Genomic DNA, 14,854 nt, shown 5'->3' with positions numbered 1-14,854 from the left:
GGAAAAGTATTTAATACAAACATCCAAATCATTTGCTGGAATTTACACCAGAGCAGTCCTTCCACAAGAATGAGTATGACTGCCATAATTATGTGCCATAGTTTAAGAGAGATTTTTTTTGTACTTTCTAGTTATAATTTTTATTACAGATCATTACCTATTTCAAGGACAGCTGTCAATATCTGGGGTATAACCTAAGCCTTATTCAGCACATTACACTACACTGAAAACAGCATTAAACTACAGAGCACAGGAGAGGCTCATTAACTGACACCCACCCGGAATTCTCCTGGGCACAGATGCCAACTGGGAAAGTAGGTCACATTTTACACAGGCTCCTAAAAATCAAATCACCTCAGTCTGATGAGGTGAGATGAGGAACAAGCAAAACTCACCATGGCCAAGTGTAGGTGAAATAAACCCTGGTTTACTGTATCAGTCAAGGAAAATTAAAATATGGAAAAAAGATAAAAAGCTGAGCTAAACAGGCAGGAAGAGCCATCTCCAGCTCTTGACTCCCAGAAGTGAGGCTGGGAGAGAGGGAACAATTGTGCAACTGCTGCTTTCTGAGGCCTTATTGAGGGGCAGAAGCACCCAAAATGGAAGTGATATCTTATTGTAAATAACCTGCAATAATCTTAACATCCTGCACTAAAGAAAATATACAGTGCCTGTTCATCTCCCTCTTTTCCTTTGGATTTAAAAACAATGAATGCTCAAGGTCTCAAATTGTCTTTTGTACATTAAAACATTTTGTTGACCATATGGATACAGAATCCTGATAAAACCTGAAATTCTTCCCATTTTACTCTGCAGAAATACTTCTTTCTTCAGGAAAAATAATTACTTGTCAAGAATAATCTGTTACAGAAAAAAAGTCCATGAACATTAAAGCATCAAATGCTTTAACACCTACAGCAAGTCCTTCAAATCACAGACAGCACTTCAGCGTAACAATCTTCAACTGTGCCATTATGGGTTTGTAAAACCAAATACACGATCGCAGTATTTCAAGAATTCAAAGCACACACTGAATAAAAATTTCACTCTTTTCAATACCTCTATACGGTACATCTGTGCTGTGCAAGAGCATTACCTTACATTCCAGTAACCTCATAAAAGAACAGGTATAGGACAGCAACAGATCACTCCCATCTGCAATAACATGTTCAGCAAAGACATAACTGCATGCATCAAAAAAAATTCTAATATTCATTTAAGATGCCAGTGCTCTCCCTCCCACTATGTTTTCACAAACATTCCAGCAGCAACAGAAGACACCAAGCTCTGGGCATATGAAAGCAATTCCTATGCCAAAACTGAGCAGGAGACAACTACAAGGGGAAGATGTCTCATCGATTTCACTTAATCATGTACAACATTTCTATCTACCCAGTACTGGAAATAAGTAGCAGCCGATTTGTTTCCTCCCTTACCCAGCTTCTGAGCTGTATGGAATTACCTTTCCTTCTAGCCCAGAAAAATCCACCCTCCTGTCATGCACATCAGGACCACAGTGGCTCCAGAATAGCTCCACAGTGATATTATGTCCCAATAAATGCCATTTGTCACATTCAAGGAGGTAAGTGAATTACTAAACTAAGATCTATACATTAGCTATAACTCCATAAAATTGAATTACTTTTTATAATTCAGTTTAGTATGAATTTGACAGATTTTAGGTGCTTTGCTACAGTAATTTTCATTTGTTAAAATAGAATTTCAATGTCATTACAAAAAAGAGAAGCCATTTTACATTGTTCTTTCAGCATGTTTCCAAAATGCTGGTGATGTCACTAAACATCTATCACACTCCAAGCACCTATCAATCCAGAAAGAAAAAACCCAAAAATATTTCACAACCAGGCTAAAGAGCACACAGGGCTAATCTGAAGAGATAGAAAGCTGCATTCCTAAATTACACTGTATTTGAAAAATGGGAATAAAGTCCCAAATTCCACACTAGCATAAAACATTAAACCCAGAGAAGAAAAATTAGGAAGAATCTGCAGATGAGTCCTTGCATGTTCCCCCAGAGCACATCTGCCCTTGGGTGCTAAGTGCACTTTTAATGTACTTGTCAGGGATCAAACACTTGACCCTGGTAAAAAACCCCACCAACAAGAAGAACCCAGAAAAGCAGCCTTGCAGAGAATTATTCTGGAAGAGGTCCCTAGTCCTTGTGATGTGAAGAAGCACCATTACCATGAGTCGCAACAAAGAGAGGCCCTGCATGCAGAACAAAACCCAGCTGAACTTGCATTCCTGTCTCAAACTCATGTCTGTCACCATCAAAAGCTCATTCTGCAGGAATTAGGTTTTCCCTTCCTCTCCAGTGGCTATCCCTTATTTATGCTAATCCACTGACTAAGCCTTCAACTCTTCATGGCTTGTGTTATCCCTCTCTTTAGAACTCAATGCTGAAGACAGAAGTTGGGGAGGGTTTTTTTCTGATCATAAAAGACAGTTGACAAATTAGCAGAGAATCTTCTCAGAAAGAAATATAAAGCATTTGTCTGTATCTCAGTTTTGTCAATCTCATTTTTTGCTTGCACACTCATGTACAAGATCAGCTAGTACCATCCCTGTACTCTGATCCCCTTGGCAATAGGCTCTTCAGCTATTCAAGACTAATCATTATTCTGAAATCATTCCTAAAAAGCAAGGCATTTGTTCAGAAGACAACTTCAGAATTTAAATTAAACCCTTAAGTCAGCCACCTGTTTTGGTCTATTTACAGGACTACTGGAGACATGCTCTGAAATGCAGTTACAGTACATCAAGGCTCCAATTGCCAAGAAAATCCTTGAATTCTACTGCACCTAATTTAGAAATTATGTACTGAAAAGAGTTTCTATTTAAAGCTCAAGCATTATAAAAGTAGATGAAACCAATACCTTGGAGTAAATATATTCATGTTATTCTATTAGTGTAGAAACGGCAGTCGTTCTGCTGCTATTTTAATTGACAGTCACTGGACAACAAATTTAATTAAGTTTGTTTATTCAAGAGATTGGGGTTTTTTTGTTGTTTTTTTTTTTTTTGGCTGAACAAGGGGCAGCAGAGGTGGTGGCTGATATGATCCATGTTCAAGATATGACTGGTAAAGTGGCTACTACCTCAGAGGAGAAAAAGGGCCAACTATAATTGTCTGTTAGGCTGAGGGCACTCTTCTGACCTTTCTCTCCCACTCAGTCGATTTTTTCTCCCCATTAAAACCTTGAACATTTCTCCCCCTCCTTCCCCAGAAAAACAACCATTTTTCACACCTCTATTTCCATTGCCAAATGTGATTGAAATCAAACATGCTTCCCAGAAACTGGCAGGGGGTGGAGGGCAGATGGGAAAACAACATGGCTGTAAAGACAAGTTATTGCCTTAGAGAAACCCGACTAAAAGCAGTAGTTTACATTTTATAACACGGTATTAAATAACTTTAAAGCATTTGATTAAAATATCTTAAAATGCTCTAGGTTGCTCTATGTTTTAATTATTAAGGAGATAAGAAGACTGATGTGTCTTCTCAAATTGTTACCTCAACGATATCTGAGTTGGTTCTGCTTTCGTGGGGCTCGTTGTATTCTGTGTATTTTAGTAGAACTTTGTCCATGTCAGTGCTGGCATACTGAAAGAGTTTGTTAGAGCTGTTAAAAATGATGAGTGCTATTTCACAGTCACAGAGCACACTCAACTCATAGGCCTTCTTCATTAATCCAAACTTCCTCTTTGTAAAGGTGACCTAGAGAAGAAAGAATAATGATTGATTTATTTTTTTAAAACACATGAGAAGGAAAATAATGAAGGTATACACTGATTGAGCCTACACCATTTACTCCTATTGTAATATGCAGCTTAACACAAGAACTGCCTATAATATCTAGTGCCAATTTTAGGGGTCCTATGTTCTCTATTAGACTAAGTTAAATAATTACAAAATACCTTCAACTCTTCCACTGGTAAATAACTACCAAGGAGAGTTAAATTTTAGTTAGAATAGGATAATTTAGCTTTATTTCCTCTGTTCAATAGACTGACTTTCCAGGTATCACAATATTTTCTCCTATGGTACTCACAACCTTAATTATAATAAAATCAAAGAAAACAGAACAATCAATGGAAGTAACACTTACTATGAACTATGATTTCTAATTACGTAAAGCTAAGAAATATTGCTATTTTGTTGCTATTAAGTCATCTAATCAGATTCACTTATAATTTGACTTGTTTTCTGCCACTTGGAAACATCAGGAAACAATTGTTCTGTCCAGTTAGAACTGCTGTGGGGAAACAAATCCATTACAGACCATCACACAGGAGCATCTACCTATCAGTGAAGGAGGAAACAGTTATGAAAATTACCGTAAGTCATGATTAAAAACAAGTTTAAAAAAATCTTTCCTTTCACAAGAAAGCAGCTAAGGATATCAAAGTGTCAATGCATTTGACACCCCCCTATTACAATTCCAAGCACTCTGTGCTCCCAAGCCTCTGTGACAGGTGAGTGATCCACAGGCCCCATGTCCCACAGACAACAGTCAATGAGCTTTTGCAAGAGAGGAATGAAGTAAGACACAAGAAACAATCAAACCTGTTTTCTGAGTGTCTGCAGTTTAATTACCAAGCTGTACAGCAAGTTTTTGGGAAAATGGATGGGAAACTTCTTCTGTATATACACACCTGAAGGCTTTTTTCTCCTCATTCTCTCACACATATTACTTTTTTAATACCATTAATAATGCAAAGCAGATCCTATTCTTCCCACCACGTTAACAGTCTCAGAGGATACCCAGCTGTTCTTCTGACACTTAAAAGGTTATTACCTGAGTATGAGCAGATATAGAGAGGTACTACTGTTTAGTGTTTGTCAGGAAAAAGGCATTATAAACAAGATGTGTGTGTGCTTTGTCACCTGGAGAAGTCCTCAGACAAAAGAACGAAGGTTTACTGCCACTGAGGACCAGGAGGATCCTGGACAAGAGCTCTCCATTTCTTTTCTGGAATTTTATCTTTCTCATCTCTTGTAAGGCTGCTTCACTTGTGAGATTCTCAGCTGGCATCAACTTCTCCCTGGGTGCTTGGACAGTGCTTAGCACAAACCCCTCTACCACAGCACCCTGAGCCTTTCTTCAATGTACACAGATTATTTTAAACTCAGTTTTCATTTCAGAACCCAAAAGCAGTCTTAGTTCTCTAAATTTCTCTCTTTTTCCCTTCCATTTAGGACCACACCAAACTCAAAAATTTGTTTCTTTACTGCAGGTAAATCATTTCCCCAGCACTATTTTAACATTGCTTAGCAAAAAAAAGGGGTGAGGAGGAGACAGCAAAGGCAGCAAGATTGAGCTCCTTTGATATCTAATTTACTGTGCTGGATTCTCTTCAGCTTAATGAAGATAAATGTCCTACAGCTCATTCAAGAAGATAAAGCTGCTTAATTAATAATACAATGACAGTCTCATGACAATCATAATGCCCCTGAGGAATGGTCTATATACTCTGTTTTGAGCTCACATACAATCCCATCAGAAATAAGATGCTTCTGACAAAACAGTAGTTTTTCTTCCCACACAAGTTATATGAACTTGCTTTGCAGGCAAAGCTCTGTCCCATTCTAATTATATTTTCAAACAAAGAAAATCTAAACCTCAAACTAAACACTCAACCAGGACATCACAGGCATGTCTGTGAGTGACCTACTCACCAGCTATATATGCCATAGAAAAACTGACAGGACACAACTGAACTACACTTTCTGTTCAAAACAAACCCTGAATGCCCTCCTTATCTGGATCAATGAAAAAAAAAAAAAAACCCAAAGTAAATACCTTATAAATGCCCAGTGCATCAGAGCATACTAATATGTTAAAATTCCATTTCCTGGCTACCAAAACCACAGAACACCAGTGGGGATGAAGGCCATCGATATCTCTGCATATAAAAACTAAGATTCCACTAACAAAAACTATTTACTCTCTGTAAAACCTTGTAAAAACAAGATGCAGTGTGTTTTCATCTGAGTTTCCAGAGAAAAAGGATAAGGCAAGCCTAATTCTACTTTTAAGTTAGATCTTAAATCCTCTTCCTCATCACTAAATAGCCCAAAAAGGTGCTACCCAAAAATCTGCCAGAAACAAAACTAGAATTTCATCTCCCTATCTTGCTTCAGTCACAGCAATGGTGTAAGTGGTCTAAAATTTCATACAAATGCACTGTTCTCTTCCTCTCCATTGTTTCAATCTGAACAATGGGATGGGGATTCAAAAGAAAAAAACAATTTCTCCTGAAAAAAAAAAAAAAAAAAAAAAAACACCTCACCAAAGTCAGGGTAGAAGCGCAACACTATTTGTTTCTCAAGCAGAACAAAACCAAGGTTGCCCAACTTAATCCAGATTCATTTAAAAAAAGGAGTAAGTGGGATCAATATCCATCTCCTCCATGTGCTTTAAGTTGTAGAGCAAGATCTGAAAAGAACTGAAGTCATTAATTCATCTACTTTTACTACGTGTACTTAAGACATTTATCTACATCAAACATAAAGTCACTGGGTGATTAAAGCTGTTCAAACACAATACTTGGCTTTCTCCCAAACTCCAATAATACTTTTCTTGCTATATATAGACTTCTCAGAGTTTACATTGCTTTAAAGTGATACAGGGAGAAAAACAATCTTGATTTCACCAACAAAACAATGGGCTCTGAGCTGATGTGTCAGCAGCAAGAGAGTCCCATGGAATTCTGACACTAGCCCAACGTCAAGCTGCTGCTCAGAAGTTAAAAAAAGAAATCAAACAGCAGGAAGGGAACAGAACAAAACAGCAGCACACCACTATACAAGTCCATATTTTGCCTGCACCCTGAATTCTGGGGCCCTTGGCCATCAGAAGTAATGGAGCAATACTCCAAAAGGTTCAAGGAAAAGGAGCAAGAGGCGTGAAACAAATTCTGTATTAAAACAACTAAGCAAGCAAGGCAGCTATAGCCTGAAAAAACTTACTTTAAGAGAAAATAAGCAAGTGTGGACAGACTGTGCATAGGGAGTCACTGTTGGCTCTTCCATATAAGAGCTGAATAATTGACAGAACCATGACCAAGGGCAAATAGAATGGTGTTTCTTGAAACAACAGGCAATAGACCTATAGGAAATTCTAGACAAAAAATGTTGTAAATGCTGCAACATTATAAGGGCTCAAAGGATAACTGCTGGGGGGTGGGGAAAACAAACAAAAAAAGCCCATTAATGGTTTCTAAATATACGGAAACCACATCCAGCTCAGGAAATCCCTGTGCTAAGAATAGTTAAAAGCTGGAAGAGGATTACAGGCTGTGTACATGTGCATCTCCAGCCCACACGTATTTGCTCATGACCATCACTGGACAAAGGATGTTGGCCCAGCAGCACCTTTGGCCTCAGCCACCAGCACTGCTCTTAAAGATATTAATATAATAAGATCATTCCTGCAATAATTTGCCTTAAAAATGACAGCTTCTAGTTATCCCACTATATATTTCAGTATCCAATTAAACTTTTATTTTGCATCTCATGTAGCAATTCAGAAATTAAGAGGAAACATGACTGCAAGAGTCATAACTTTTGGCACTTTTCAAGTTCACAGGGCACCTCTCTGTTAGGGCACAAGCAGCCAAGTGAGCAGCTTTCCCTGAAACATTCATTTTGAGCCCTCTTCCCCCCTTCCGACTGACAATTTTTAAAGACTGTTGTAGCAAACAGCTCTTACAAGAAATATAAATCGATGCTTTTAAATGGAATGTTAACAGAATTTGTTACTGTATCCAAAGGACTGAAGATACTGCCCACAGCTACCTCAAACTCCTCAGTCAAAGTGCTACAGAAAATACCTTTACTAGATACTTCCTGAATTTCTCATCCTTTCTCTGCCTCCAGTAGTAAGTGTTCCTAGTAGTTATGAGATCAAATCATGTGTCTGTTTAAAAACACCCCTCCACTCTACTGCTAGCACAGTAGGGTACCATTTAAATAGAAACAGCAATTTTAAATTTTAAGTAGTAAGAGTTATTACTTAGAAATTACATTTTTTCCTCAAACAGTCATAAAATCATTGAGGTTTCTTATTCATATTCTGGCAAGGGCATCTGTGGATATATGAAGACAAAGCTCAGCTTTAGAACAGTGAATTAGGATGAATGTATTCAAACTTTCCATTAATTTTTAAGATTACTGATGGACCTGTTCATGCAGACTCCTTGTTTCTCACCTGCCTATTCCGTTCATCCATTATTCTCGTGATCTGTATTTTCTTTCTCCCCATTTTCGCCTCTTCTTTCTTTTGTTTAGCAATCCAGAAATAAACTAATCCAAGAAATGTCCCTCTTCAGTGTTCTAACACATGATACAGTTTTCTTTTACTTTGTCTTCAGCTTGAGAAACGGTTCCTACTTCTTCTTATAAGCACCTAAAAAAAATTGAAAATATTAATGCACAAATTACTAAGAAGGAAATGTCATTAAAAACCCGTAGAGCCAAAAAACATGTACATCATGAAATTTCTGTGAGAAATCAAGTGTTTTCATTAGTAAAGTATTACTCTACACACTGTCTTCTAATTAAACTCCCACTGGTTTGCTGCATTCTACATACAAACTACAGACTTAAAATGACCAATAATTTCACACACTTCCAACTGAATGCCTCAAAAATACAATTATCAAAGGGGTGGTGCTCATCACTCTAAGCTTTAGGCCTGTAGTTATCTGAGGTTTCACACATTTACCAGTTTTGGTAAACTCCATTCAATATTTTAGGAAATCTTATAAAGAAACATTTTGTGTTGCTTGTTTTCTCTTGTAAAATTATCACAAAAATAACAAAACAAAGCCATGAGAATATCACGTTTCTGTTCCTAAGCCAAATTACATCTCCTTTTGTGAGCCAGTTCTTGGGGTTCCATTGGGAAACAAGAGGGAGAAGGAAAGAAGGAATCTCTCTGCTTAAAAGAGACCAGAGAAAACACTTTTGCAACAAAACTATTTCATGGTTACCACAACACCAAGGAAGACCTGAGACCTGATACAGTTCCTCTCTCTCCAATAACATCTAAGTGCCACATCTGCCAATACCCATTTGCAGCCCAGCACCTGTTTCATTGTTATATTGTTCACCAAGAGAAATGTGCAGGAAACTTGAAAAGCCAGTGTGTCATCACATTTAAATCTGCATTGAACTATCTGATATTTAACAAACGTCAAATGTATTTCCAGTTAAAAAACTGCTAAGCCATATTCGAGACATACTGCTTGAATTGTAGGATAATATTAATTGAAGAAAACTGGAGAAAAACTTAAATTAAATGGCTTCTAGAACATGAAGGATATACTAGAATGTATAAACATGAAATAGGTGATAATAAGATAAATAAGTTGTACCTAATACTGATTCAAAGGGGTAAAACCAGCCCCAGTATTAGCTGATAACCTCTCTACCTTCCCAACCCAGAACATCTTCTGAAGTAAAGCCTTGCATATTTTAATCTGGGTGTCACCATGCCATATCCTTGAGGCCATGTGTAGAAAGTGGTGCAACCACATCACCATCAGACAGTTAATGAGCAGAGACAGCAAAGGCGATTAGTCACAGGCTACACTTCACAATACATTCAATTTACACCGAGGAAACAGACATGATGTTCTTGGGAGGAAAAAAACAGAGGTGGGGGAACATCACAAAATGAAGGGATGTCATTTTCTATTTACCTGACAGCAACAAAGGACTGCTTTAAAAAACATCACAAAACGCCCAAGAGTATTTAGAAATACTATTTCATGAAATTTACATTAAAACAACACTTACACACTATGATGTCCACTGGTCTAAAGGATATGCACTAAACACTGTCTATAAAGCAAAACATTTGAAAACATCCAGCAACACTGCACTGCTTTTGTTTTCTTCATGAAAAAGGATTTCTTCCAAGGTGCTGCTAAGAAGGTAATTAACAGACAGTGAAGACCAGATGAAGCAGCCTCTATACAACCAACAGCACCCAGGGAATATCTTCCAAGGAAACAACAGTTGGCATATCAATTTATCCCACTTTTGTTTCAAAAAAATTTCTCAGCGCATGCTATGATCACACATTAAATTTAGTTCTGGAAAAATCTGGTTGCATCCCTTGAACATACTTAAATCAAAGGATCTCTAACCAGCTCTTAGAATAATTTGTTTTCTCCTTCATGTGTGGCTTCATTTTTTAAATCTACCATGTATTATTGAATCAGTTCTCTGAATAGAGAATTACCAGAGTCCTTACTCTGCTTTTAAAAGCCCCCCCCCCCCCATCATCACCAGTACACAGAAATGGCCACCACACAAGGCCAAAGATCCATCTGGTGCAGCATGCTATCTGTGGCTACTAGCAGGTATTAATAGGATGGCCAAGGAAGAACACAGGAACAGAGTAATAAAAATATAAACTGCATATTAAATGGTTTTTGAATCAGGAACTTCTGGAGTCTTTCTGCCTCCTGTGACACATACTCAAAAGCAAGTCTATGCAGTGAATAAAATAAGGAACTCTGGGGAAAAGGGAGAAAGGAAGATAAATATGATGTAAAATTATGCAATATAAGTACTAAAGAACACAAAATAAGAGATGCACAAATATTTTGTATGTGCTAATGGAAGGCAAAGTAGCAGGGAAACACTGTTATCTGCTCTGTGTACTGTCACACAAAGGGAAATGGGAAACAGTAATTTTCACCAACACTCTGTTACAGCTTTGGGGTGTCATTTCAGGTCTTTTACAATGCTTATGCTCTATAAGGCATAAAAACCTCAAGCTCTTCTCCATTTATCAGAGTTCACTGTTCCCTCTCATCTCAAGTCTGACTTTCTTCAACCTTCAATACTTGTATCACATAGAAATTCCTATCTGCTTGTGTGCTTGCCCAATTCCTATCTGCTTGTGTGCCCAGCCCGGGTCTGGGCTCTCCTCCCTCTCGCACAGGTTGCTATGGACACCAGAACCTGCCCTGGAATCACATTTTCCTAAGGCAGCCCAGCTCCAGGATGTAGCATCCCTGTCATTCTGAAGTCCCACTCAAGGTGATTTTCAAAGCTCAGAACTGAAACAGAAGTTTGGCTTGAGCTCAGGGCAGAAAGGACCTTGACACAGCTGTAAAATCAGAGAAAACTCTGCAGTAAAAAGGCACTTTCCATGCATGGTCAGAACATCCCAATGGGAAATTACTGCCAGTGACAAAGGCACATTACATTTCTAATGAGAACAACGACTTTTCCTTTTACTCATCCTTGATCATGTCACACCTGTGGTTTTATTTTCTATCCTGACTAGTAACAAAACTATGTAAGATAAGATATAAGACTGGGTCCAACACAGGGTTCCATCAGAAATGTAACTAGCAAAGTTTTCATTTTGCTAAATCATAGTTGCATTACAAACATACAATTAGGTGAAGCTCTTAATTCACAAAGCCATTTCACCTAGAATATCAACACACTTCTGCCCAAATAAAGGAAAACCTGCTGATATACACATGAAGATCAACCCACATTTACATCTGAGACTAAATATGAAACTAACGCAAAGTAACCTTGACGAAGGTAAAGTTCTACTTCCTGAAGTGACAGAATCCAATCACAGGCACCAAAGCTGCTTCACATTACTTGCATGGGCACACAGCAGCAAAATAAGTTTGTCTTAAAGAAGGACTTCAGGTATATATTAAACAAAATAATTAGAGTAAGAAGAGAAAAAGAAGGAAAAAATCCCACACGCTTCATGTTGAGCTTCAAATGGAAAATAATGTCAGCTTGCAATAAAGGCAAGAAAAATTATATTTGTCCTGCCCAGGTAATAGCCTCTCTATTTGTCTAAAAGTAAATGATTCCAAATTGTCTGGATTTATTCCCTTCCCCAAAACATGTGAAAACAGCACACAAATTACTGACAGACAACAGAACCACATGCAGAAACATACCCTCACAACTGCACATCTTCAGGAGCTCATCTGAGTTTGTTGCCAAGATTGCTTTCAGTTTCACAGATTGTTGAGAGAGATGTAACTTTAAAGCAAGGAAACTGTATTTGACCTATTTAAAAAGATTCTTTCAATGGTTCAGTGGAAACACATTATATCTGTGCTAAACTGCACAAGGTCTGGAAGCCTCCTGGCAGAACAGGTTAGGAAAAACTGTGTCAGAATCATACTCCTTCCATTTAATTTCCTTTTATTTCCCTCTGACTCTGTTTTCTTGAAACTTCCATTTCACCACCATGGTTACAGGTTACATCTGACAGTCCCCGTCTCCTCACGGCTCATTTCCAGCAATGCACACAAAGGAATGAGTGTCCTGATGTCTGATCATTTGCATGAAAACACAGATCTGCAGAGATGCATCTTCCACAAGCCGTGGCTATGGCTTACTAAATAGCAGAGAGTAATTTTTATTTTCTAGTCTTAAAAGAGCCTGTGCAGATATTTTTGTAGATATGGCCCCTCAGTATGAACTGGTGAGCACAGACTGATCACAGCTGAACTGCAGAGTTGCTGGTTATTCTGACATTTTGCACACCTCACATTAGCAGAATATAAAAATTCTCATTCACAGCAACGCAGAGATGAGCCCCACCACGTGTAGGCTGCTGCACACCCACAAGACAGAAAACACAGAGTATCTCATTTTTCCACAGTACTAATAATGGACAAATGTCAGTGTCCTCTCTCCCTGCCCCACAGCACTGAGTAGAAGTAGCTAGGAAAAAAAAAAAAAAAAAGGAGTCAAAGAATGTCTTCACCAAAGTAATTTATCTAAAGGTTAAAGGGCTGTGTGGAACACGGCCAAACATGATTCTCAGACTCCATTTCACTGTCCAGAAGTGAGAAAGAAGAACATTTTCTTCTTCAGAACTTCAAAGAGATGCAAACCATATAAAGTAAGTACGCAGCTGCAAACACCTTTTTTTCTAAATCCCATACTAATTAAACAAAATATGGTCACTCAGATATGACTGCACTGACACATGCTGAGGTCCATGGGATGTCATCTCTGTGCTCTAGATATTCCACCAGCCCTGCTCCAAAACTCACTGCTACCACCTGAAAGCTAAATTTGAAAATTAAAATTCCCAGCAAAGGGATTTTTCCATACCTTTGTGTCTGCACTTAACAGAGAGCACACTCAGATCCTTGCTGGGGTTTTTGCAGAGGTGTGCAAAACCAGCACCAGAGCAGTTTCCTCCAGCCACATTTCTATAGCCCTGTCACCAAACATTGCTGTAAGTAATGTCAGATAGAATTGTTAAACAATCACACGGCACCCTTCCAAAACCAGGGTACATGCTGTCATTTATCTCTCCCTACTTGCTGCACCACAATCCTAGGAAATAAATCTTTTTTTCATCCTGAGTTTAGAAGCCATTCTTCTCCATCCAAGCAGAGCCTCACAGTAAATGAGAGTGGCCTCACAGCTTCAAGGTCCTCAGCCACCAAGTGATACACAAGCATTGTTATAAAACAATAATAGAACCCTTAGCCAAAATTACTTTTTTTTTTAAGTGGGACAATGTAAAAAACAGGAAGCCATAAACAATTCTTTATTGATATTCTGGTTTTATGCATCATAAAATACTTGTTTCTTTCAGCTGGGAAGAATAACACACATCTCTGGTACAAGACAATTTAAATAAGTTGTAAGATTTGTGAAATTTTGTAACCGAACACGGTCCTCATCTGCCACACTAAGATCAAATCTATTTTTGAGCTCCTAGTTTGTAAGTAACAGAGCTTTTCAATTTATGTTTTGAAGGCATTAAAAAAGATCATGAAGTATTTTCAAAAAATATCCTTACTGAAGAACTGCACCTTCCAAGTGCTACTTAAATCTACTGTTGCTGGAAAAGGCCCTTTCTGCCATTTCCTCCATGCACTCAGTCCTGCCTAAGATGAAGTGAAAGAACTCCATTTTCTTGCACACAGAACTACAGAAATCTGAACTGTATCAAAAATGAACTAAGATTCAAATGTCTGTTTTAAAAACAAGTTTTGTTACTCCTAGAATGCACTTTTAAGTTAGATTTTCCTGACCTGACAGACCAGTTTTCCAGAACTATCAGGATCACCTATGACAGTACTTGCACTCCTAGACAATGTGACAAATGTGGCCTTGCCCAGGATCAGGAACAGCCAGGACTTCTGCTCTGGTTAGTTACTTTCAATTAAATGTTAAGATTTAATAATACTCAATACTCTGACTATACACCTTTTCTTGGCCTACTCTTCAGTCCAAAAAATCTCTACAATCCTATTCTGAGTATTTATAATTTATACTCCCTAGAACCAAAGCAGCCATAATCACACTATATACATATTTACTACATCTTTTCAAGTACTAAATTCTATTTTATTATTCCCATCCATAACTTTTGTATTTTCTAAAGTAATTTATCCTTGCATTCTCAAAAATACTTTAAAACATAGTTAGAAAATAAGATCTGGAAACTGCTGAGCTAACAGTGGAGAAAGACCACAGTAAGAGAATTAAACTTTCAATACTGGATTAAAATCCAATTTTAGATACAGCAAAATATAAATATTAAGTAATCACAAGAATTCTGCTGCCAGACTCCTAGAAACAGATTAAGAAAATAACTACATGACTGAATAGCTGTCTGGAAAACATGCTCCAGAGAGTTTCTCAAGAAACTTGCTCCTAATTTATCATGTAATTTGTTGAAAGAAGTGCCTTTTCCACGGTATACAAAAATAGCCACAAACAAAGATGATTCGGGACACTGTTAACAAAACAAACCCCAATATGTAAAAGCTGAGGCCAAAAGGACTGATTTCTTACTGAATG

The 14,854-nt window shown here is 37.8% G+C and overlaps 1 protein-coding gene across 6 annotated transcripts in view; it reads right to left on the bottom strand.

Moving 5' to 3' along the window:
- The window catches only part of MEF2A (myocyte enhancer factor 2A), an 81,179-nt gene that overhangs the window by 38,664 nt on the left and 27,661 nt on the right, over positions 1-14,854 (bottom strand). For all 6 annotated transcript variants that reach the window (XM_053987899.1, XM_053987895.1, XM_053987898.1 and 3 more), the window contains exons 2-3: positions 8,235-8,432; positions 3,536-3,739 (exon numbers count right to left, since the gene is read on the bottom strand). In XM_053987899.1, coding sequence (XP_053843874.1) covers positions 3,536-3,739; positions 8,235-8,288 — 258 coding nt within the window. In that variant the 5' untranslated portion in view covers positions 8,289-8,432. The remainder of the gene's footprint in view (positions 1-3,535; positions 3,740-8,234; positions 8,433-14,854) is intronic.

Source organism: Vidua macroura, chromosome 12 (genome assembly GCF_024509145.1).
Source record: "Vidua macroura isolate BioBank_ID:100142 chromosome 12, ASM2450914v1, whole genome shotgun sequence".
Classification (NCBI taxonomy): domain Eukaryota; kingdom Metazoa; phylum Chordata; class Aves; order Passeriformes; family Viduidae; genus Vidua; species Vidua macroura.
This window is presented reverse-complemented; position numbering and strand designations above follow the sequence as displayed.